At 43.1% G+C, this 25,844-nt stretch overlaps 1 protein-coding gene across 5 annotated transcripts in view; it reads left to right on the forward strand.

Annotated features, from left to right (window-relative positions):
- The window catches only part of LOC115154883 (calcium/calmodulin-dependent protein kinase type II subunit alpha), a 73,370-nt gene that overhangs the window by 29,012 nt on the left and 18,514 nt on the right, over window positions 1-25,844 (forward strand). For all 5 annotated transcript variants that reach the window (XR_003867958.1, XM_029701571.1, XM_029701573.1 and 2 more), the window contains exons 4-12: window positions 3,394-3,448; window positions 6,714-6,779; window positions 8,147-8,219; window positions 10,742-10,844; window positions 16,563-16,646; window positions 22,057-22,151; window positions 22,654-22,776; window positions 22,897-22,980; window positions 23,690-23,732. Coding sequence is in view for 4 of the 5 variants with exons in the window: in XM_029701571.1 (XP_029557431.1) it covers window positions 3,394-3,448; window positions 6,714-6,779; window positions 8,147-8,219; window positions 10,742-10,844; window positions 16,563-16,646; window positions 22,057-22,151; window positions 22,654-22,776; window positions 22,897-22,980; window positions 23,690-23,732 (726 nt within the window). In the remaining variant the exon portion in view is untranslated. The remainder of the gene's footprint in view (window positions 1-3,393; window positions 3,449-6,713; window positions 6,780-8,146; window positions 8,220-10,741; window positions 10,845-16,562; window positions 16,647-22,056; window positions 22,152-22,653; window positions 22,777-22,896; window positions 22,981-23,689; window positions 23,733-25,844) is intronic.

The following is a 25,844-nucleotide window of genomic DNA, read 5'->3' on the forward strand; positions in this document are numbered from 1 at the left end:
TTAAAACCTCCCAATTGACTTTGCAGCCTTCGGATTGACTCGTTTTGTTTATCGGCACATTCTTTACATGGCAGCCTTCCTCTGCCGAAATCGGGGGCGGCTATTCGTCAAAGAGCCAAAGTCCGCCCACATAGATCCAGGAGAGGAGAGAACTAACGTGTTGGATGAATTGGCTCTAATACTCCTAATTCAGGCTCATCACGCCAAGTGCTAGGGGCCAGGTTTGGTACGTTTGGTTCTCAATAGAATAAGCCAGTTTTTTTTGTTGTTGTAAGTTGTGTGATTCCTGGGAATGGTTTTTTGTAGAAGACCCACTCAAACCCATTACGACAGTGACACCCATATAGCGGTTTGGAGATATCCTAAAGGCTCATGCTTTTCATGCTTGGTGGATTGACAGCAGTCCCTACCTATACGATGATGTTGCCACACTTGAAGGCATTGTGTTCTGCTAGGGATAATTGGCGTATCAGTGTAGAGGCTCTCAACCGTGTAATAAAGCTTTCCTCAGTGTGTTGTCATATTGCTCTGTGGGAGAGACAAAGTACTTTAACCATCCCTATTCAGCTAGAATTCCTTCTTGAATAGCGGTGGTAAATGCTGTCCCTTGACTTTGACGCCACGTAAAAACAATTTCAAAGGACAAAAACATGACAAAGCATACCTTTTCTGTTTTATTTAACTGTTATTTAATACGAAGACATATGTAAGTCTGTTAAACTGCAAAACATCTATTTGTATGCATTGTAGAAACTACAGGGGACTAGCAAATTGGCTCGTCCCGCTGGATGTGTAGAGGTGTAGTGATATGTTTTTGGGGATTTAGAGAAATCAATCTATTAGTATGAATGCTAGACAGTAAACAAAAGTATTTCATATATTATATAGGTCAATAAAAACAAGGGCTATTAAAATATAGAATGAATTATGTCACTTTTGTCAATTATTTGTAAAGGACTGATGACCGTAGATTTCTAGAAAATGTACCCAACATTTCTCATTGGTGTTACTACTTCTACTGGTGGCACAATGTTATCATAATGGTCAAAAAATATATATAAAATGCCATGCCCAAATGCCACCGTAATTCAAGAGCGACCCAAACACATCTATATTCAGATAGCCTAACAACAGCCTGGACAAGTGATTGGTAAAGGAAAGGTTCTTAAAGAGGCTGACATCAAAGATTTCCATCAAGAGCTCTCAGGAAATACACCGTTTGGGACAACCTAGTCACAACCCATAACAGAGGGAAGAGTGTTCTCTCTGCTGATATGGAAAGCCCTGCCAAGAGAACCAAAAGCAGACAGCGACAGGCCAAAAGCATCACCATCAGGAAGTAACACCAGATTGGCCTTTTCCTCTGCTAAAACCCTCTTTGTGAACAAAACAGCAGTTCAGGATCACAAGGCTATCAAAACCGATGAGGACATTTAGAATGTCACTACTTCCATGACTACTTTTGAAAAGTTCCCTCTCTATACCTCCGTTTGGTATAGGATTTCTGCAGTTTTTAGGAAATAAGATGTACTTTAAGTGTAGACAAAAATAACAAGCAAAACCCAGCAAAAAAGGAAGTGGGGGGGGGGGGGGGGGTGTTGTTTAGCAATGTTGAAAGTGGCGAATGCAAATCAAAGTATTTTCCGGCAACGTTAAGCGGAATGAACTGAGATTGCTGTTTCAGGCTTATGTAATGGTGAGACGGTTGCTATGTATCGGTGTTGGCAGGTGAAGGTATCTAAACTGCAGTCTTCCACTTTGTTCCCCTTTCTATCTCAGCACCCACACACAAACGCACGTGTGTCCTCTCCCCCTCTCTCTCTCTCTCTCTCTCTCTCTCTCTCTCTGTGCATACACGCCCACACACATGCACACAGAGCAGCACAACACTGCCTGCTGGGGGAGGGGAGGAGTGTGGTGGGTACTGGTGGGTAGGAGAGAGAGAGAGAGAGAGATTCTCTCCATCGTGGAGATAACATAAGGACAGCAACAGGACATCAGAAGCACTATCTAAGCTTGACTAAAGTAATTCATGAACAGTATGTACCACATCACTTCAGTTAGGCCTACCGATAATCAAAACCTAGATATTCTCAAAAAAAAGTATGTGAACACCTGCTCGTCGATTGTCTCATTCCAAAATCATGGGCATTAGGGACTTGCAGGGACTTGCTTCCATTCAGCCACAAGAGCGTTGGTGATGTCTGGCACTGATGTTGGGCGATTAGGCCTGGCTCGCAGTCAGCATTCCAATTCATCCCAAGGGTGTTCGATGGGATTGAGGTCAAGGATCTGTGCAGGCCGGCCAAGTTCTTCCACACCGATCTCGACAAACCATTTCTATATGGACCCTGCTTTGTGCACGGGGCATTGTCATGCTGAAACAGGAAAGGGCCTTCCCCAAACTGTTGCCACAAAGTTTTAAGCACAGAGTCATCTAGAATGCCATTGTATGCTGTAGCGTTAAGATTTCCCTTCAATGGAACTAAGGTGCCTAGCCCGTACCATGAAAAACAGCCCCAGACCATTATTCCTCCTCCACCAAACTTTTCAGCTGGCAGTATGCATTCAGGCAGGTACTGTACCGTTCTCCTGACATCCGGCAAACCCAGATTCATCCGTCGGACTGCCAGATGGTGAAGCGTGACTCATCCCTCCAGAGAACGCATTTCCACTGCTCCAGAGTCCAATAGTGGCGAGCTTTATACCACTTTAGCCAACGCTTGCCATTATGCGTAGTGATCTTTGGCTTGTGTGTGGTTGCTTGGACATGGAAACCCATTTCATGAAGCTCCCGACGAACCTTTATTGTGCTGACGTTACTTCCAGAGGCAGTTTGGAACTCGGTGAGTATAGCAACACTCTGACAGACGATTTTTATGCGCTTCAGCACTCGACGGTCCCATGCTGTGAGCTTGTGTGGCCTACCACTTTGCGGCTGAGCCGTTGTTGCTCCTAGATGTTTCCACTTAACAATAACAGCACTTACAGTTGACCGGGGCAGCTCTAGCAGGGCAGAACTTTGACGAACTGACTTGTTGGAAAGGTGGCATCCTATGACGGTGCCACATTGAAAGTCACTGAGCGCTTCAGTACAGGCCATTCTACTGCCAATGTTTGTCAATGGAGATTGCATGGCTGTGTGCTCGATTTTATACACCTGTTGCTGAAATAGCCGAATCCACAAATTTGAAGGGGTGTCAACATACTTTTGGCCATATAGTGTATTTTGGGGAATGTGAGACACTGTGATTTGACATATGCAGTGGACTGGGTGATTGAGATGTGTGATTTAGATATTTGAAGGTTATTGACTATGCATTCTATGTGTGAAATATTAGGGCTTTCAATTCCTGCATATGTTTACTTATTTTCTCTCTTTTCTCCATCCAGTGCGTCTCCATGACAGCATCTCAGAGGAGGGGCATCACTACCTGATCTTTGACCTGTGAGTAATGCACTGCCGTGAATTTATCTACTGCATCATTCCGTCTGTTTTCACACACACAGTGAGGATGATTGACGTTAATGACACAGTGATGTTTCTAGTTTGGGCGGTAGCTTGACGTGAGTCTTGATGTGTGTCCTATTCACACTGATCAGAGCAGTCCGTATAAGACGGAACCACAGTGAATCACTATCTACCATTAATATTAGTAGAGGTCCTGAATTCAATGAGCTCCTTACTAAGCTATACAGTATAGGCTGTGGTTTGGATCTAACTGCTAGTTATGGCTAAAGAGCCCATGTAGTGTTGAGTGTACTTTGTTTGAGTGCACCATAATAGTTCTGTAAAAGTCACCATTATAAGCATTTTAAACACTCAAAGGATGTAATACCTTTCAATGCCTTTCAAGGAACTGTTGATTTCAGTCTGCAAAACAGTGATTACAGTATTCTGGAGGCGTTGAATGCTTTTCATTACAGAAACTGGACACTTTAACATTGGTAAAGTCTTACAGTATTGTAACTTTAAGAGAACTCTTCTTGCATCCGTTGTGAGGTGTCTTCTTTTACCTGCCTCTTCCCTGTTAATGTCTCTGAATGAAAAACAGCTTTGTAAGTGTGAGACAGTGAGCAGCAGGACAAAGTGTTGCATAAGAAGATCTTGATGACAATGCCCGTTTAGTGTAAGAGCTGTTTGAAGTTTCAGCCTGTTGTGGTGGGATGGAGTTTTGGTCTGCCTGGTGACATCACCATGCTGTGAATTTGTTAATAGACCAATAAGAAATAGTTCCAAACCTCTCTGCCAATAACAGCTAGTTTTCAGTTTCCCCCTCCCGACTCAGACCACTCCCAGACAGTCCTAGCAAAATTCTTGCTTGAGAAATTGATCTTGCTAAGAAGCTATTTTTGTTTCTTTTTGACCATTTGACCACAGTAAAATACTCAAGTGTTACCCAGAAATGATTTGATACTGACATAAAAATGGCTGAATTGTGCCTTTAATTCTGTGAGATCAGCCACAGATACTTAGTGAAATTTCCAAAAGGACACAAATGAGAGACTAGGAAAATACAAACTAAATTATCTTGGATATTCTTTAAAGCTGACACATTTTGGAGCAAACTGCTTTGTCAGAGCCCAATCCCTCTGTACTAGCAGGTTTATAAAATAGGCCCACAAATACAGTGCATTCGGAAAGTATTCAGTATTCACTTTTTCCACATTTTGTTACATTGCAGCCTTATTCTAAAATGGATTAAATAAAAATGTTTCCTCATCAATCTACACTCAATACCCCATAATAACAAAGCGAAAACAGGTTTTTATGTAAATTCCTTATTTACATAAGTTTTCAGATCCTTTGCTATGAGACTCAAAATTGAGCTCAGGTGCATCCTGTTTCAATTGATCATCCTTGAGATGTTTCTACAACCTGATTGGAGTCCACCTGTGGTCAATTCAATTGATTAGACATGATTTGGAATGGCACACACCTGTCCCACATTTGATAGAGCATGTCAGAGCTAAAACCGAGCCATGAGGTCGAAGGAATTGTCTGTTGAGCGCCGAGACAGGATTGTGTCAAGGCACAGATCTGGGGAAGAGTACCAAAACATTTCTGCAGCATTGAAGAACAAAGTGGCCTCCATCGATACTTACATGGAAGAAGTTTGGAATCACCAAGACTCTTCCTATAGATGGCCTCCCAGCCAAACTGAACAATCGGGGGAGAAGGGCCTTGGTCAGAGAGGTGACCAAGAACCCGATGGTCACTCTGACAGAGCTCCAGAGTTCCTCTGTGGAGATGGGAGAACCTTCCAGAAGGACAACCATCTGCTCAGCACTCCACCAATCAGGCCTTTATGGTAGAGTGGCCAGACGGAAGCCACTCCTCTGTAAAAGGCACATGACAGCCCTCTTGGAGTTTGCCAAAAGGCACCTAAATGACTCTCAGACCATGAGAAACAAGATTATCTGGTCTGATGAAACCAAGATTGAACTCTTTGGCCTGATTGCCAAGCGTCATGTCTGGAGGAAACCTGGCACCATCCCTACGGTGAAGCATGGTGGTGGCAGCATCATGCTGTGGGGATGTTTTTCAGTGGCAGGGACTGGGACACTAGTCAGGATCTAGAGAAAGATGAACAGAGTAAAGTACAGAGAGTTTCTTGATGAAAACCTGCTCCAGATCGCTCAGGACCTCAGACTTGGGCGAAGTTTCATCTTCCAACAGGACAAAGACCCTAGGCACACAGCCAAGACAATGCAGGAGTGGCGTTGAGGCAAGTCTCTGAATGTCCTTGAGTGGCCATCCAGAGCCCGGACTTGAACCCAATCAAACATCTCTGGAGAGACCTGAAAATAGCAGTGACGCTCCTCATCCAATCTGACAGAGCTTGAAAGGATCTGCATGGAAGAATGGGAGAAAATCCCCAAATACAGGTGTGCCAAGCTTGTAGCGTCACACCGAAGAAGACTCGACGCTGTAATCGCTGCCAAAGGTGCTGCACCAAATTACTGAGTACAACGTCTGAATACTTATGTAAATGTGATATTTTAGATTTTTTTTTATACATTTGCAAAAAATCAAAAAAACCTGTTTTTGCTTCGTCATCATGAGGTATTGTATGTAGATTGATAAGATTTTTTTTTTTTTAACTCTATTTTAGATCAAGGCTGCAACGAATACTTTCCGAATGTAGTTTATCTGACTCACCAACACCACAGGGACCAGCTCCCAGGTGCAACATTTCTCCCATGCAGCAGAAAGCCAGGCAGGGTGTTCTGCTCTGGAATCCACTATTTTAGTGGAGGCTGTCTGATAGATGGATGGCCTCACACCCACCTATTAAATGGGAGCATGGACTTCATCATACTGACAAATTGACAAGGCAATTTTCCCACACTTTCCCACACTGAAGGCTGCTTTGAACTTTGAAATGTCAGCACCCACGCCCTTGCACTCATTGCAATACATTACACACTGGTATGTGTTGCCCTAAGCCCTGAGAATGCATATTTTAAAGGATTCATACTCTCATAGTCTGTATTTTGCAACAGTGAGATGACGACTAGAGTTTTGTCAATGATTTGCCTTTTCTCACATCAGAAATGTACCATTGAGGTGCCTTTTAGGTTCCATGTCAACATGTCTCAGTGGCTGATATGAAGGGTACAGGGAAGGGTGTGTTTCTCTCACATTGGCTCCATGCTCCAGTCCACCTGCATCCTTGAAACCGGCAGCCTCACAATCCTCTCTTCCTCAGAGTGACAGGCGGGGAGCTCTTTGAAGACATTGTTGCTCGAGAGTACTACAGCGAGGCCGACGCCAGGTCAGTGAAACCACCTCCCAGAGCGACTAGGGTTAAGTGCCTTGCTCAAAGGAACAGACAGATTTTTCACCTAGTCGGATCAGGGATTCAAACCAGGGACCTTTCGGTTACTGGTCCAATGCTCTTAACCGCTAGACTACCTGCCTCACACAGCATACACAGATACACACATCATACACCAAAACACAGATACACGCATCATACACCAAAACACAGATACACACATCATACACCCAAACACAGATACACACAGCATACACCAAAACACGGATACACACATCATTCACCAAAACACGGATACACACATCATACACCAAAACACAGATACACACATCATACACCAAAACACAGATACACATATCATACACCCAAACACAGATACGCACAGCATACACCAAAACACAGATACACATATCATACACCAAAACACAGATACACACATCATTCACCAAAACACAGATACACACATCATACACCAAAACACGGATACACACATCATTCACCAAAACACGGATACACACATCATTCACCAAAACACGGATACACACGTCATACACCAAAACACAGATACGTGAGAATAGCAATGTAGAGATTTCAACGTAATAATTTGAGCTGTAAAATGGATTAAATTAGGTGGATTATACAGAGGTCACCACACTCCCAATCCAGAGAGATTAGGGCGGACCTAAAGGCATAGATAAAGAACCCTGACATATATTGTCTAAAGATTTTTATCCCAGGCTATTACAACCCTTTTTTGTGATGTAGTCAGTCAGAGGCCTTTCCTTTCTTTCTTTAATTATTGGAGTGTTCATTTGGATTGAACAGCTTTACCTGCATAAGCCCCTTCATGGATAGAGAATTTCCCCACTTCACCTAACCAGTGAAAGCTACTGACTGGGCCATTGATTTGCAGTGACAGAGCGACAGGACAAATTAATGAATAGAATCAAATGGAAACAGATGGTTGTGGAGGTGTAGGAGTGACCTCCAATCAATGTACACGTTTCGCTCCGGGCTTAGTTTATCAGTCTCTCTCTCTCTCTGCGGACCGGGCTCTCGCTGCTCCACTGCTTGATTGACAGCTGAGTGTAGTGGCTAATTAGCCTCCCACTGACGCCCAGCCCAACATGCAGAAATTCATTAGACAAGCTTTGGCCCATGCTACTCTGTTGATCGACAGCTTTAGGAAAATGAATGGCCAAATCTAACGGCTCGGTGTGTCTTTGTAGGTGCAGAGACCATTTTTTCCCCAAATGGTGTGTGGATTAATGCTGAAGCAAAGCCCATTTTCAATAGCACTCAATTTAATGCCGCCGAACTCCCAGCCCACTCAGTCGTACTGTTTTCTCTCTCTCTCGTCATAGTCATTGTATTCAGCAGATTCTGGAGGCAGTGCTTCATTGTCATCAGATGGGAGTCGTTCACAGAGACCTCAAGGTAAGATTTAAAAAGGAATCCATTGAAAGACACTGACGATATTCGGCACAGTCACCGACTGTTTATCCACTGCAATACACTCACTCTGATGGCATTGTTGTCATTTGTTTGTGTATCAAAATTCAGTTTATCACATTGGATTTGAATTTAAAGAAAGTATACCCGGAATGTTTAGATGATATATTTTGGGGATATTGTAATGAATTGAAATACATTTCAACCATTCATTTTAGTCGTCCAGACTCTTTCATTTCAACCTTAGAGCGACGATCAGCAGTCGAAACAATAAAGTGGTCTGCCCGCCGCTGTTTCAGTAAAAAACTGACAGAGCTATGGATGCAAGGAGTCACCATCCATGATGTCAAAAGTATAGTTTTAACCATGTTTTGAAGCTATACAGTGTACGTTTACATTTATTTTGCAAACATTGGAGTCAAACAACCTTATATTTTGGGTTCTGGTGGGGTACGACAGCTCGTATGAGGCATTTATCAGTAATATTCTTCAAGAATCAATGTATATCATTCATTTATAAATCCAGAAATGGATGTAGCAACCGCCAATTACCCCTTTAAGGACACGTCTATGTGTTCAATGTTTGCTCAGGCTTCAGACAACAGACCATTTGGGCTGTGATTAGAAGCTTTGTTCCTACTGAATGGTTCTGTGAGGACCACCTCTGTGAAATGTGACATAATTGCACTGTGGTTACAGTGGGGAGGGAGTGTAGGATGAGATGGGATGGGATGTTAGCAAATCTGTTTCCAGCCGTCACACCCCCACACTGTTCTCACAAAGAGGTCTGACGGGAAGAGGAGGAGGAGGAGAGGAAGAGGGAGAACTAGTCATAAAACATAAGGTTTAGTCAGCAGCATACGGGACAATAATAACTTTTGTCAATACCGCTACAGTCCTCAAGTCATACTTTATTCAGTTCAGGGACATTTATTTTGGGAGATTCAGCACCACAATGTCATAGCAGGTGAGTCCAGGTGGAACTGGGACATAATGGGTGGCTGGTTAGGGAATCCACCAATCACCTCCTCTGGTCCCCACAGTGAGTCAGGCGTTACTAAAGACTCCTGACCTGCCTCGCCTCGTGGCTTCGTCCTCCTGTGTGTCATAACTCTCTACAGTGTCAACTGCATTCTTAAACTCTACTGCTATTTTCTCGTGATGACTTAGTGCTTTATTGATTTATAGTCCAGGCAAATCATTCGTTAAAACCGATTTTGATAGTGCCACATGCTGTAGCTGTCAATCTGTGTCCACATTTATTTTCTCATCATCATATCCCATTAAGACGGATTTAGCTTGCAGGCCACAATCACCTGAGATGGCGATTGCAACTCAAAGTCATGACTGGGGTCGTGTGACTCTGATGGCACACCCTCTTCTATCCACTCCGTTTGGTTCTGTCTATTCCATCTGCCCGTATTCTGGATGTTACTGCTGACCTGATGGCGCCCATCAACTTCCTTCACACAGCACATTGACATGACAGACAGAGGAAATCGGCAGTAAGCAAGAGGAGAAGCTGAAAAATGTGAACAGAATATCAAAAGCCCATACAAAACATTCAGGGGACATGCTGCTAAGTCATGTCCTCTGCACACAGTTTGACGATTATAGAATAGGCATTCACTTACAGTGCAACAACCGTCAATCCGTTGTTCTGTTGTCAACTTGTCATGTACAGCACGTGCACTTCAGATCTCAATGTCAGCTCGAGGAACCCATAAAAGAATGGGGTTTCTAATTTACAGTAAAAGCGGCAACAAAACCTCACACCATCTCCATCATTTCAGACAGCATTGTGTGTGCTACAATATCTGCTTTGTTGTTGTGTCAATGAAGGACAGTTAAAGCACAGGATTGGTTCCAGTGCTGTCCCATTTATAGTCACACATGTCCAAGTGCCGCTATCATAACCCCACACCCTTTCAGAGGTGCATTTGGCTGCGTTTACACAGGCAGCCCAATTCCGATCTTTTTTCAACTAATTGGATTTTTGACCAATCACATCAGATCTTTTCGAATCAGATCTTTTTCAGAGCTGATCTGAAAACCAATTAGTGAAAGAAAGATCACAATTGGGCTGCCTGTGTAAACTTTCAAAGGTACATTTTTTAAAATCTTTCTTACAGACTGCTTCAGCACTCACACTGTTATAAACATACACTAACAAATTCCCGTACAAAGAGATGCCCCCGAGGGAAGATGGAATGATAAAATGGATTTGTGTGTGTGTGGGTGTGTGTATGTGTGTGTGTGGTGTATGTCTGTGTGTATCAGGGGGTAGATAACATCTCATAGCAGTAGCAGAGTGGGGGGGGGTGTCATTCCTCCACCTGTGTGGGAGGCCGGATTTATCAGAGCTCTGTAATGCCGCAACCACAAAAGAAACTGAACACTATTCAATCAGGCCCAGAATCATGTCTGTCTGTCACCCTATTCCTGCTTGTGCTCAGGTCTCTTGTCTCTTCTCACTGACTGATTGGCTATTCTCTCTTTGTACCCAGCCTGAGAACCTTCTGCTTGCCTCCAAGTCCAAGGGTGCTGCAGTGAAGCTGGCAGACTTCGGCCTGGCCATCGAGGTTGAGGGGGAACAACAAGCCTGGTTCGGTAATGGCTAATGGCTGATATTAATCGTAATTACACACACACAAAAAATAAACAGAAATGCAAATAAGGAATGGCTTCTAAAGCAGGTCTACTTATGCAAGATTTAAGATGTGTAACCAGCAGGGAAACTGCATAGGGGGGTCACATAGAGTCATGAGAGAAGAAGGAGTTTTCTGAGCACAAAGAATTCCAGTCTGAATCTTCAGAGGGAAATAAATAATGAAAAGACTCCCGTGGAATCCAATCAAAACAACTCTTTGCCTCGAACATCCTCAACAACAACAAAAAAACAGCTACTCTGGAGAAATACCAACAACTAAAAACAAAGGGAAACATATCATTAAAAAAAACACCAAGGTAGGAAAAACGACTTCCGCAGCACCGGCTACAACAGGGGAAACAGAAAATGGTCTGTTTGCTGCTTGTTTTATTTATGAATTGTCATCCAGAAGTAGAAATGTCACCACAGCGTCATCCAGATTCATTAGTAGTGAGGCCCGCTGTGTAAAACCGTCTTGTTGGAATAGGTTAGGCACAGCTCACTTTTCATCACTCTGCTCTAACTAACCTAACTGACTGACTGGTGCTGCCTTGTGATTGGTGCCCTTAGGTCCAGAACAGGGCCGTGAACAGACCTTTCCACACTTATTTATTTTTCATGCAAAAACATTATTTTTTTGCACAGTCCTATTTATTTCTGCAAAAACACACTCATTCATCACAAATTGTAAGCAAGATAGTTACAGTGCCTTTTAAAGACATGACGGTCACAGAAAATCTATGATTTTTAATCCAGCCAATCCCATTAGCCCCTGGGATAGGAGCTGTCCCTTAACCAGGATGGAAGTCTCTCTGCTGTCCCAATGCTGTGGTTTTCCGTGCCTGCTTGAGGATGTCCTCAGTAATTTCTCACAGTGCCTCTCTTTCAGATGTTTCATCAGCCTGCCCCTCGGGACTGTGCTGTGTTCAAAGACACACTGAGCAGAACGTCCGGTGAACAGGTCAGGGTTCCATAGCCGCAGGCAGAACAGCAGAAACTGGATCAGCAGCACAACTAGGGCTGTGGCGGTCACAATATTTTCTGCACGACCAGGGACAGGGACAGCCAGGTAGTCCTGAGGCATGGTCCTAGGGCTCAAGTCCTCCGGGAGGGGAGAGAGAGAGAGATGGGAGAATTAGAAGGAGCGTACTTAAGATCACACAGGACACCAGATCAGACAGGAGAAATGCACCAAATAGGACAGTCTGACCCTAGCCTCCCGGCACATAAACTATTGCAGCATAGACACTGAGGACTGAGACACTGTGGCCCAATGAGATGATACCCCCGGGCAGGACCAATCAGGCAGGATATAACCCCACCCACTTTGCCAAAGCACAGCCCCCACACCACCAGAGGGATGTCAACAGATCACCAACTTACTACCCTGACACAAGGCGGTGTATAGCCCACGAAGATCTCCCCCACCACAAGAGCCTGAGAAGACGCAAGACCGGACAGGACGATAACGTCAGTGACTCAACCCACTCAAGTCGAGTATAGCGGGGGAATAAAAGCCTGGCAAGACGTGATGCACGCCTCCTAGGGACGGCATGGGAGAGCGCTAGCAAGCCAGTGACAGCTCCCGTAATAGGGTCAGAGGCAGAGAATCCCAGTGAAGAGAGGGGAGCAAGCCAGGCAAAGACAGCAAGGGTGGATTGTCACTCCAGTGCCTTGCCATTCACCTTCGCACCCCTGGGCCAGACTACACTCAATCATAGGACCTGATAAAGAGATGGTTCTTCAGTAAAGACTTAAAGGTTGAGACCGAGTCTGCGTCTCTCAAATGGGTCGGCAGACCATTCCATAAAAATGTTGCTCTATAGGAGAAAGCCCTGCCTGCAGCGGTTTGCTTAGAAATTCTACTGTAGGAATAAGCAGGCCTACATCTTGTGACTGTAGTGTACATCTAGGTATGTACGGCAGGACCAAATAGGAGAGATAGGTAGGAGCAAGTCCATGTAACGCTTTGTAGGTTAGCAGTAAAACCTTGGAATCAGACCTAGCCTTAACAGGAAGCCAGAGGTTAGCACTGGAGAAATATGATACATTTTTTCACACACCTTCACGAGTGTGGTATGATGGGGTCTAAAACCAGACTGTCTTCAGGAAGGTTGTGAGTTGCTGAGCAAAAGCGTTTTCAAAAAAAATGTTAGGAGGAATAGGAGATTTGGCATATGCCGATAGTTTGGCTTTTTCAGGATATCATCCAAGTAGAGGGGTGCTGAGGATGCTGCAGCACCCCCTGAAAAATCTAAAAAGAAGAAAAAAAATATAGCTGTATGTAGCGAGGGCAATTCCCCCCACAAAAGTGGTGCACTGGGCCTTTACTAGTCCTGTATTAGCGACCGATATAGCCGTATGTAGCACAGGCAAAAAAATTATAATCCTGCACCACCCCGTTGACAAGAAATGATCAAACTATGATACTTACATTATGGTCACCGCTTGCAAGATCCACTGTCAATTATGGTACAGTGTCCATCTTCAAGATTAGCTTCCTGGCAAGACCCATCGAATGTTCTCCCCAATTGATAAAGCAACTTCGCTCGAAATGTGGACTGCACACGCATGACCTGATCTTCATTTTCTGTTCGGCCTGTCCATCCGAAATGAAAAGTAGCCACTGCTGTCATATGTCTTCATTCTTTGGAAAATAGTGTAGCATTAAATTTACACTGACTTCCAGTAACAACACAATGTGCCTTTGCTGGCATGCTAGCAAGTAGCTTGCTAGCTAACAGTCACGCCACAGATGAAAGGTTACCAGTATCTTTGGTAGTGTGTTCTGCTTGAGTTTACGGTTTGTAAACAAAGCAAGGGATAGGCGCACGTGTTGATGGTTTTAAGCCGGTACATATTTAAATGATTAAACCATGTTCAACTTAATAAAAACATGCTTTCCCATCTCCGGAGGTTAAATAAAACAATGACTATAGCAAGTGCATATTAAGTGCCAAATAAAGTATAAGGGTTGAACGTAACAGGGTTGACGATTTCATCTTAGAGCTACAATATGTAACTTTTTGGGCGACCCGACCAAATTCACGTTGAAAGGTGAGTTATATATCTGTCATTGTCATTGAAAGCAAGTCTAAGAAGCGGTAGATCTGTTCTATGCGTATTATTTCTATGCTTCCTGTTCTTAAGTTTTGTTTTTGCGTCTTTTACTTTTGGTTTTGTACACCAGCTTCAAACAGCTGAAAATACAATATTTTTGGTTACGGAAAATATATTTCACAGCGGTTTAGAGGGTACAATGATTCTCTACACTATACTTGCTTGTTTTGTCACATAAACTGAAAGTATGTGAACTTTAGCAACCAGGTAATGGTGGAACTATTTCTGCATAGTGCATCTTTACTAAATCAGACATTTCGAGCCTGTGGGTAACAGTTTTGTGAAGTGTTATGATCAACCAACTCAGTTTACCGCCAAAAAGAGTAGAACCAGCTCACCTGCTTTTACACCATATTTTGAAAAAATAATTTCAAAGGGAATAGTTTAACCATATTAAAACGAGAGAGTTCAGTTCATGTAACAGGGTTGACTTTAAATGAATCACAATTTGTGTCATCACTAATCACATTAAGGAATTAATCATCTTCAGAAATGACTTTGTCAAAGCAACAAGATAAGTAGATCTTTACAAACTTCAGGGTTAAGTCACAGAGGGTGCACGGATGCTGAAAATGCTGAATTTTGGTACTTTAGCGAGTATTTTTTCATATTAAAAATCTGATTTATCAAAATCTCTTTGTGGCCTATATTAAATGCCACTTCCCTGAATATAACAGCCTTTTAAAATTCAAAAGGAATTCCTTTGGTTGAACGACCCATATATGTTTTCAAACTAGGAACTAGGAATGTCTTTTAGTATTCAGTTCATTTTTAATGAGCCAGAGGACACTTATCCAATACCCACAATTCATTTTTAAAGACACACCTCTCTTAGATCAGGATGATTTTCTAAACCCTTTGGGGGATGCCTGGCTTGTTGCTATATTTTTTTGATTTTCTAAGAAGTGCTGGTGGAGCTGTCATCCACCTCTGCTGCTCATTATAATCAGGGTTGGGGATTAGGTGATTACATGTAATTTGATTAAAAACATGTAATTACATGTAATTTGATTAACTGTAATCCGTTACGTTATTAGCAAACATATTGTAATCATATTACAGATACTTTTGAAAAACGAAATAATTACTTATTGGATTACTTTTGCAAAAAAATACATTATGAAACCTTTCTGTTTTCTCAATGACATTCAATTCAGCATTGAAAAAATGTGTAGGTTTAAGTTTGTTCCACCTGAGCGAGTCTGACCACAAGTCAGAGACCACTATGATGATACAACAAATGCCTATAATGGCTCCTTTGGATCCTTTGTCTTTTTCTAATGCCTCTTAAGGGGAAAGTAACTGAAAGTAATCTGATTAACTGAAAGTAATCCAAAAGTAATGTTACTGATTACAATTTTGGACAGCTAACTAGTAAGTTTAAAAAGTAACTTACCCAACCCTGATATAATTATTCTATACACATTACACATACACATTCATGGAAATGAGTCTCGATATTTCAACCTTTCCTTTGTTCACAGTGTGTCAAACCCCAGGTTGGTTCCATGGGTCTGGAGAATAAATGGAAGAATGTATTCTTCTTCTCTGTTTTGATGATTGATATATACAGTAATCCATAATCTATCCAAGTAGCCAGAAACCTTGTTAATTGTCAGTGATAATCATTTCACATGATTTGCAATCCATATTCTCTCCCATGGGCAAATTGATTTAGTTTAGTGGATCTGCTGTGACACAATGTCTGGAACAAAACGAGGCTGAAACATGAGAAGATGATGTGAATCCTTAAAATGAGAGTGAAATAAAGCTCTCATCACCCCTCATAAAGAGTTAATGTCCAGACTTACCAGAACGTTAGAAACCCGTCTGGTTAAGGTAGGTAATAAGGATACGGACTGCACACCACAAATTAAGCCCTATTGAGAGAAGTGTAAGGCAGGCGGCCCCAGGAACCTGTGGATGGTGTCAAGTTAATTACTCTCTCTTACATTCCGGGGGAAGATAATAATCAGAGCAGGTCTCTAACACTGTGCACTGTTCTTGGTTTGTGACAGAATACTAAGTGGATTTTCTACAGAGTTCTCAAGGAAGACTTCTGTCTTTTCTTTGTTATATTGCGACAAAGGTTGAAGTATTCTATGCATTCAGGAATTCGAAGATGGTTATCTCTTTACTGTACTGTATTACAGCATATAATGGATTGATATGGTTAGTGTCACTTCACACATAAAACAACATGTGCATTTGATCGAAACCTATATCAATATGTTTTGCATAGCATTACGATACCAGTATTTAGAGCGTTATATGGAGCTATACTTTATCCCCCTGTTCTTTTACTTTCACTGAGAGTAACCCTTCTAGAGCTTTATAAAATGATCCGTTTGGATCCTGAATGTTATTCAAGATAATCCACGAATAATGCCTGTGGTTTATCAACCCCCTGTCTCACAGCCCATCCAGGCAATTCATAAACTTCATCTCCAATGGGAAAAAGCATCTCAACATTATTTCCCATTGCTTATTGCCTAGCGTTTGATTTCAACAGAGCTGTATTATCTGTGACTCATTGCCTCTGTCTGGATGTGATGCAGGCTTTGCAGGGACACCTGGCTACCTTTCTCCTGAGGTTCTGAGGAAGGACCCATATGGCAAAGCTGTGGACCTGTGGGCTTGTGGTAAGCAGGGCGGCTTTCAGATATCCACCTCTTTCCTTGTTTGTTTTTGTCTACGTCTGAGTTGCTACTCCTTTCAGAAAACATGATATAGACTTCACACCTGATGTGATGAGTTTCCTCATTTATACAACTTTGTCTTTATGTTGTCTCAGTTGGCCAGACTCGGGATTGCTTCAGATTCTAACCTACTAGAGTTATGTTGACAAAAAAACCTATGATTTAGTGCACCAGTTTATTTATGGGGGCCTGTTGGTTTCATCCCAAGGTGCAGAGATGAGTTCTCTGTCAGAGCAGAGGAAAGAAGGCAGCCGTGCATTGATCTGATCGGAGCTCTCTCTACACTCTTTGGGTTTCAAAAGGGTACTTTTAAGTTCCAGGTAGAACCCTTTTTGGTTCCAGGTAGAACTCTTTTGGGTTCCATGTAGAACCCTCTGTGGAAAGGGTGCTACATGGAACCCAAAAAGGTTCTATATAGAACCAAAAGGGTTCTACCTGGAACAGCCGAAGAACCCTTTTTGGTTCTAGATAGCACCTTTTTGTTCTAAGAGTGTATGTCTATGTACATACTGTACCACAGGCCTCTGTGTCAACAAGGTGGCAGAATTCACTCTCCAATTGGCCCTCCTCTGGTCTATTTAGATAGACGATCAAAATTATACCCGATGTGTGAACAACTTTTACCTAGAACATAGTACATGTATATATCATATGAATCATATGTAAACATTATATAAACTTTGACAATATGTAGTGGTACAGGAACTTTTCACATTGTGCATTTGTCACATGCTTCCTAAACAGCAGGTGTAGACCACAGGAGGATGGTGGCACCTTAAATGGGGAGAACGGGCTTGTGGTAATGACTGGAGCAGAGTCAATGGAATGTATCAAATACATCAAAAATACTATTTCCAGGTGTTTGATGCCATTCCATTTGCACCGTTACAGACATTAGTATGAGCAGTGCTCCCTTCAGCAGCCTCCTGTGGTGTAGACTAACAGTGAAATGCTTACTTACAGGCCCTTCCTAACAATGCAGAGAGAAAAATATAGAAAATATTATAACACAAGCACAATGAGTAACGGTAACTTGGCTATATACATGAGGTACCAGTACCGAGTCCATGAGCAGGGGTACTAGGTAACAGTCATGGCCAAAAGTTTTGAGAATGACACAAATATTAATTTTCACAAAGTCTGCTGCCTCAGTTTGTACGATGGCAATTTGCATATACTCCAGAATGTTATGAAGAGTGATCAGATGAATTGCAATTAATTGCAAAGTCCCTCTTTGCCATGCAAATCAACTGAATCCCCTCCAAAAACATTTCCACTGCATTTCAGCCCTGCCACAAAAGGACCAGCTGACATCATGTCAGTGATTCTCTCGTTAACACAGGTGTGAGTGTTGACGAGGACAAGGCTGGAGATCACTCTGTCATGCTGATTGAGTTTGAATAACCGACTGGAAGCTTCAAAAGGAGGGTGGTGCTTGGAATCATTGTTCTTCCTCTGTCAATCATGGTTACCTGCAAGGAAACACGTGCCGTCATCATTGCTTTGCACAAAGAGGGCTTCACAGGCAAGGATATTGCTGCCAGTAAGATTGCACCTAAATCAACCATTTATTGGATCATCAAGAATTTCAAGGAGAGCGGTTCAATTGTTGTGAAGAAGGCTTCAGGGCGCCCAAGAAAGTCCAGCAAGCACCAGGACCGTCTCCTAAAGTTGATTCAGCTGTGGGATCGGGGCACCACCAGTACAGAGCTTGGTCAAGAATGGCAGCAGGCAGGTGTGAGTGTATCTGCACGCACAGTGAGGCGAAGACTTTTGGAGGATGGCCTGGTGTCAAGAAGGGCAGCAAAGAAGCCACTTCTCTCCAGGAAAAACATCAGGGACAGACCGATATTCTGCAAAAGGTACAGGGATTAGACTGCTGAGGACTGGAGTAAAGTCATTTTCTCTGATGAATCCCCTTTCCGATTGTTTGGGGCATCCGGAAAAAAGCTTGTCCGGAGAAGACAAGGTGAGCGCTACAATCAGGCCTGTGTCATGCCAACAGTAAAGCATCCTGAGACCATTCATGTGTGGGGTTGCTTCTCAGCCAAGGGAGTGGGCTCACTCACAATTTTGCCTAAGAACACAGCCATGAATAAAGAATGGTACCAACACATCCTCCGAGAGCAACTTCTCCCAACCATCCAGGAACAGTTTGGTGACGAACAGTGCCTTTTCCAGCATGATGGAACTTTTGCCATAAGGCAAAAGTGAAAACTAAGTGGCTCGGGGAACAAAACATCGATATTTTGGGTCCATGGCCAGGAAACTCCCCAGACCTTAATCCCATTGAGAACTTCTGGTCAATCCTCAAGAGGCGGGTGGACAAACAAAACCCCACAAATTCTGACAAACTCCAAGCATTGATTATGCAAGAATGGGCTGCCATCAGTCAGGATGTGGCCCAGAAGTTAATTGACAGCATGCCAGGTCAGATTGCAGAGGTCTTGAAAAGAAGGGTCAACACTGCAAATATTGACTCTTTGCATCAACTTCATGTAATTGTCAATAAAGCCTTTGACACTTATGAAATGCTTGTAATTATACTTCAGTATTCCATAGTAACATCTGACAAAAATATCTAATGACACTGAAGCAGCAAACTTTGTGAAAATGAATATTTGTGTCATTCTCAAAACTTTTGGCCACGACTGTACTATACTGTACATATAGGTAAAGTAAAGTGACCTGACAACAGGATAAATAATAAACAGTAGCAGCAGTGTATGTGATGAGTCAAAATAGTTACTGCAAAGAGGGTCAATGCAGATAGTTTGGGTAGCCATTTGGTTAACTATTTAGTAGTCTTATGGCTTGGGGGTAGAAGCTGTTCAGGGTCCTGTTGGTTCCAGACTTGGTGCACTGGTACCGCTTGCCATGCGGTAGCAGAGAGAACAGTTTGTGACTTGGGTGGCTGGAGTCGTTGAAAATTTGCAGGGGCTTCCTTTGACACCGCCAGATATAGAGGTCCTGGATGGCAGGGAGCTCGGCCTCAGTGATGTGCTGGACCGAAAGAACTACCCTTTTTAGAGCCAAGGAGTTGCCATACCAAGCGGTGATGCAGCCAGTCAAGATGCTCTCAATGGTGCAGCTGTAGAACTTTCTGAGGATCTTTTCATGCCAAATCTTTTCAGCTTCCTGAGGGGGAAAAGGCATTGTCGTGCATGTTAATTCACGGACCATGTTAATTCCTTAGTGATGTGGACACCGAGGAACGTGAAGCTCTCGACCCGCTCCACTACAGCCCTGTAGATGTGGATGGGAGCGTGTTGGGCCCTCTGTTTCCTGTAGTCCACGATCAGATCCTTTGTCTTGCGGTCTTAGAGGGAGAGGTTGTTGTCCGGCATAATCTAGAATGAGCAGTTTAACCTTGTGGTTTGATAAAAAAAACAAGGAGAAGGCTCATCGCTATGCACAGCTGTATTTCTCTGCCTTTTGATATTGACCTTGAGATGCATGTGGGCTTCATTTTTTTAATTTATTTTTTTATTTCACCTTTATTTAACCAGGTAGGCAAGTTGAGAACAAGTTCTCATTTACAATTGCGACCTGGCCAAGATAAAGCAAAGCAGTTCGACAACATACAAAAACACAGAGTTACACATGGAGTAAAACAACATACAATCAATGATGCAGTAGAAAAAAATAAGACTATATACAATGTGAGCAAATGATGTGAGATAATGGAGGTAAAGGCAAAAAAATGCCATGGTGGCAAAGTAAATAAAGTATGGCAAGAAAAACACTGGAATGGTAGATTTGTAGTTTGAAGAAAGTTAAAAGTTAAATGGCCAATGGGTTCATGGCCAGGCTTCGGGGGAGTGAGAGGAAGTCACAGGATACATAAGGTTGATGGCTAAGGGGGGCAACAGTGTGGGAATGAGGGAGTAGAAATGACTAGGGGTTCATTCTCATTCTCCTTACATGGAACAGGATCCACATGTGCACCCCATTGTGTGTATGGTTAACCCATCTGAGAGACAGAGGAGGGGTGTATGGAAGACATACACCATTGTGTGTATGGTTAACCCATCTGAGAGACAGAGGAGGGGTGTATGGAAGACATACACCATTGTGTGTATGGTTAACCCATCTGAGAGACAGAGGAGGGGTGTATGGAAGACATACACCATTGTGTGTATGGTTAACCCATCTGAGAGACAGAGGAGGGGTGTGTGGAAGACATACACCATTGTGTGTATGGTTAACCCATCTGAGAGACAGAGGAGGGGTGTATGGAAGACATACACCATTGTGTGTATGGTTAACCCATCTGAGAGACAGAGGAGGGGTGTATGGAAGACATACACCATTGTGTGTATGGTTAACCCATCTGAGAGACAGAGGAGGGGTGTATGGAAGACATACACCATTGTGTGTATGGTTAACCCATCTGAGAGACAGAGGAGGGGTGTATGGAAGACATACACCATTGTGTGTATGGTTAACCCATCTGAGAGACAGAGGAGGGGTTGATGGAAGACATACAGTCAGGTCCAAAATTATTGTCAACCTTGATAAAGAGGAGAAAAAATAATAATACAACTAACTAACTATTTTGTATGCAAAACTATATTATTTTATACTAATACATTGCTCAGAGATTATTTTTATTTTTTTACCAAATCTAAAAGATAGTGGTCAGAATTATTGGCACCCTTGTATTCAATACCGTTCAATACCTCACCTTGCAAGGCTAACACACTGAGCCTTTTTCTAAATTGTCATATGAGATTGGAGAACAGATTGGCAGAGATCTTAGACCCTTCTTTGCTCGTCTTTATCAAGGTTGCCAATAATTATGGACCACACTATACATACATACATACGTACGTACATACATACGTACGTACGTACGTACATACATACATACATACGTACGTACGTACATACGTACGTACGTACATACATACATACATACATACATACATACATACATACATACATACATACATACATACATACATACATACATACATACAGTATACACTACTTCTGTAGCACCTTTTCTTTTCAACAAACATAGAGATATTCATGTAACCACACACACACACACTGTACATACATACATATATACATTTGTGAGTGATCAAGGCTCAGATGTATTGATATCTGCAGCACCTTTTCTTTTCAACAAACATAGAGATATTCATGTAACCACACACACACACACACTGTACATACATACATATATACATATGTGAGTGATCAAGGCTCAGATGTATTGATTTCTGCAGCACCTTTTCTTTTCACCAAAGGTAGATAGCTGTATCTACCTTTGCTAGTTCATTCTTGAGTAACTGGAGTGATGGGCAGTCTCCTATTGTATTGTGATGTATATTGTCTGTGCCAGGTGTGATCCTGTACATCTTGCTGGTGGGCTACCCTCCGTTTTGGGATGAGGATCAGCACAGACTGTACCAGCAGATCAAGGCTGGGGCCTACGATGTGAGTCACATCCCTCCTAGCTCCTGTTCTTAACAATACGATACCCCTCCGTTACTTCACTGCTCACGGCTGCTGGGGAACAGTTGAAATGCAGCGCCTCTTCAGGATTGTGTAACGCACCAGTTTCCAAGTAGATGAATCATCTTAAATTCAGTGCCTGATATAATTGTGGCGTTCTGCTGGGAGGGAAAAAAGATCTGCATGTTTTTTCTTCTTCAATTACAGTCATAGTATCCCATGGCACACTCTACCGTTTCTTGTTCCGCTGCTCTGCCTACAGACTTCGGACAATCGTTTGTTTTGAACACCAATACACACCAGTACATTCACTGTCACATTCCTACCCTTTCTTATTCCTCTACTCTGACTACAGACTTTGGAAAATCGTTTGGGAAAGAGATTCTCGCTCATTCGAATATAATCACAGGCTTTAATTCCCATGATTTATTTCTATGTAAAGGCCATCAGCTCTGTGCTATGTCTCCTCTTATATGTACTGTAGTTCCCCTCGCCGGAGTGGGACACTGTTACTCCAGAGGCGAAGGATCTCATTAACAAAATGTTGACGATCAACCCTGCCAAGCGCATCACAGCCTCTGAGGTCCTCAAGCACCCGTGGATCTCAGTGAGTGCAGAGCGAGCACGTCCGTACATTCTCACGATGGCCACGATGTGCGGTAAGATTCGACCCTGTATCTAACCGGGCATGACTTTTGTTTCTCCTTTTCTCCTTGTCTCTCTACAGCACCGCTCCACTGTGGCCTCCTGCATGCACAGACAGGAGACGGTGGAATGCCTGAAAAAGTTCAACGCCAGAAGAAAGCTGAAGGTACTGCAGAGCTCCGGGGAGCAAAATGAACTGTCGATATGATACTGGAACATAACATGGGAATCTCTGTATTGCCCAGAGTAGGGAGAGAAACAAATATCAGTGAGGGGGTTTGAGTCCAATAGGATGGTTTGAATGAGGATGGAAATGCGATCTTTGGCAAAATGGCCTTCATGGCGCGATCTATTGAGGCAAAATGTCTTTCATTAGACGAGTCCATGCACGGTTCAAGATGAGAGGACGTCTCTTTGTTTGATTTGTTTCACGTGGAAGCTATCTAATGCATTTGGTTTTGTACATACGGCTTTTGTGTTTGCCCTTTTACACAACCCCTTTCAGGCAGATCCATTTAATTGTAATGCATTCAGCTTCCACTTAAAAAATCTGAACAACCTACGCCTTAAAACTAATGAATTGTGATATTCATGCAGTAACACCAACTGCTTTTTGAATCGAGATTGCCAATGCACATTTAATTTGGTGCTGTTAAGACACAGAAACTGTTGAAGTACTCTAGGTCATTACACTGACACTAAGCAGCAATCCAAGCTGTTGATTTTACATGTAAGCAACCTACTCAAACTGTTAATACTATATTCTAGCCAAGCTTGGTTGCCAACGAGAACACGGTGGCGTTATAAACTCTCCTTTTTGATGAATCCTTTTGTTCTTTCATCTTATGTAACGATCCATCTCTCTTTGTTCAAAGGGTGCCATTCTCACCACCATGTTGGCGACCCGGAACTTCTCCGGTAAGTCATGCAGAGGTGCCCTGTCGGAACGGTCCTCCTCTCCATTCATGAGTGGGATTAATAATTGGCCATTAAGCGAATGCTTTTATCCAAAGCAACATACATGCATGCTTCCTTTCTGGTTTTTTGGTTTTTTTTTTATGTACGGGTAGTCCCGGGAATCAAACCCACTACCCTGGCATTGCAAGCGCCATGCTCTACCAACGGAGCTACAGACTAGAGGACAGCTTAACGGTGTCCCTAGGGAGGTCACTATCCTAAAGGAGTGACATGGTCTCAGATGGCTGCTCCTAGACTGGGGGGCTCCAAGCCCATGGAACAGGGAGGAGATGATGACAGTTTGTGGAACTCACTGGTCATGCATCAGGACACTTCCCCATTCCAATTGGCACTCCCCTGTCAGACACTTTGGTCCGGATATACCAATACATTCACTGTCACATTCATTGGAATGATGTCTGTGATTTCTGTTCAAAACGGACACATTGTAGGACATACTCTTTTCTCCAGAGACTAAAATCTTTCAAGGACATTTTGTGTTTAATCTGTAAAGCAATAGCTTAATGATAGTAGGGAGGCTGAAAGAGGCTGGCCGTCTGTTAACTAAAAGGCTAGTTGTTATCACAATGTAGATTGTTGATTGACAAAGGTGCATGTGTTGTTGTCATCCCAGCCCACTTACTGTGGCGGAGCCATCTGTTATTGGATCCCCAGTCCCTCCATGACTTCACTCAGATGGTTCTGTGCCATCGAATCCACCACTGAACTAGTGGAACATAATGTGGCTTTTTACCGTCCCTATGTTGCTGTAATCTGCAATGTTTTGTCAAAATCCTCTCATTTCTTATACTCCTCTTGGTTACAAGGAAGGGACGGCTTGATGAAGGAGTCACAGTTGAACATAGTTTTGAGAAAGAAAAAAAAATCTAAGCAGAGATGGAGGGATCCCCTTCCAATCTCACAGTTTCCACATCTCTACCAATCTCCATCCAGCAGAGTTTATCTCCCCTCATAGCTCCACATAACCATTCTTATATTAAAGAAGTGGACCTGAAGGGGACAGCAGGGGAAATGAATAGCAGTGAGGGGCCATCTTTAAATGGGTACACATTCTCATACCAGTCAGGAATAGACCCCCACCCTATATCTCCCACCTGCCAGGGAATTCTGTCTGAAAGCCAAGCCCCCACAGCATTGACCCTAGAGGCCTTGTGGACTTAAAACCATCTCAGCACCTCTAACCACTACCATGCATCTTTCCTTTTTCCCCCGGTCTATCTTTACCCTCCAGATAGCCGTTGAGAACTACAGTCTACAGATAGGGGCGGCAGGGTAGCCTAGTGGTTAGAGCGTTGGACTAGTAACCGAAAGGTTGCAACTTCAAATCCCGAGCTGACAAGGTACAAATCTGTCGTTCTGCCCCTGAACAGGCAGTAAACCCACTGTTCCTAGGCCGTCATTGAAAATAAGAATTTGTTCTTAACTGACTTGCCTAGTGACATTTTTAAAAAAAAATGCTGTATACGGCAAGATTTCCTTTTTACCCCGGTCTATCTTTACCCTCCAGATAGCCGTTGAGAACTACAGTCCACAGATACTGTATACGGAAAGATTACCACTTCATGCCTATTTACAATAATGATAATGTCGCTGTAGCCAAATCTCCCCTTTAAGCTTTTAATAGCCTTTTCTTCTAGTCTATTAACTTCTCCTATTATGCTTGGGGTGGGTGCGGAAGTTCTGTGTAAACGCTAGTCCAAGGCCAGATTTGCTTTTAAGATGGTAAATAGTGCGATTTGGAATAAGGGTAGAGAAAGCGGACCTCAGGCCAGTGCTTGGGGTTACCAGAGACATTCCACTGCAGACGGGGAGCAGACCAGGGGGAAATCCCATCGGCTTTCAGCCACAACCCCTCACAGCCCCCAGCAGCAGGAGAGATTGGGGTCACAGTGCCAGGGAGCTAGGGGGCTGCGAGGCGGGGATCAGGCTACGCCCCAGCTGACGAGAGGCCAGACGAGAGGCCATGCTCCACACGGCCCCGGCCCATTCCAGGGCTAAAATTAGTAGCCATGTTGATGAAAATAAAGTGGGGGAAACACCCTGGCTCAGCTC

Source organism: Salmo trutta, chromosome 19 (assembly GCF_901001165.1).
Source record: "Salmo trutta chromosome 19, fSalTru1.1, whole genome shotgun sequence".
Taxonomy (NCBI): domain Eukaryota; kingdom Metazoa; phylum Chordata; class Actinopteri; order Salmoniformes; family Salmonidae; genus Salmo; species Salmo trutta.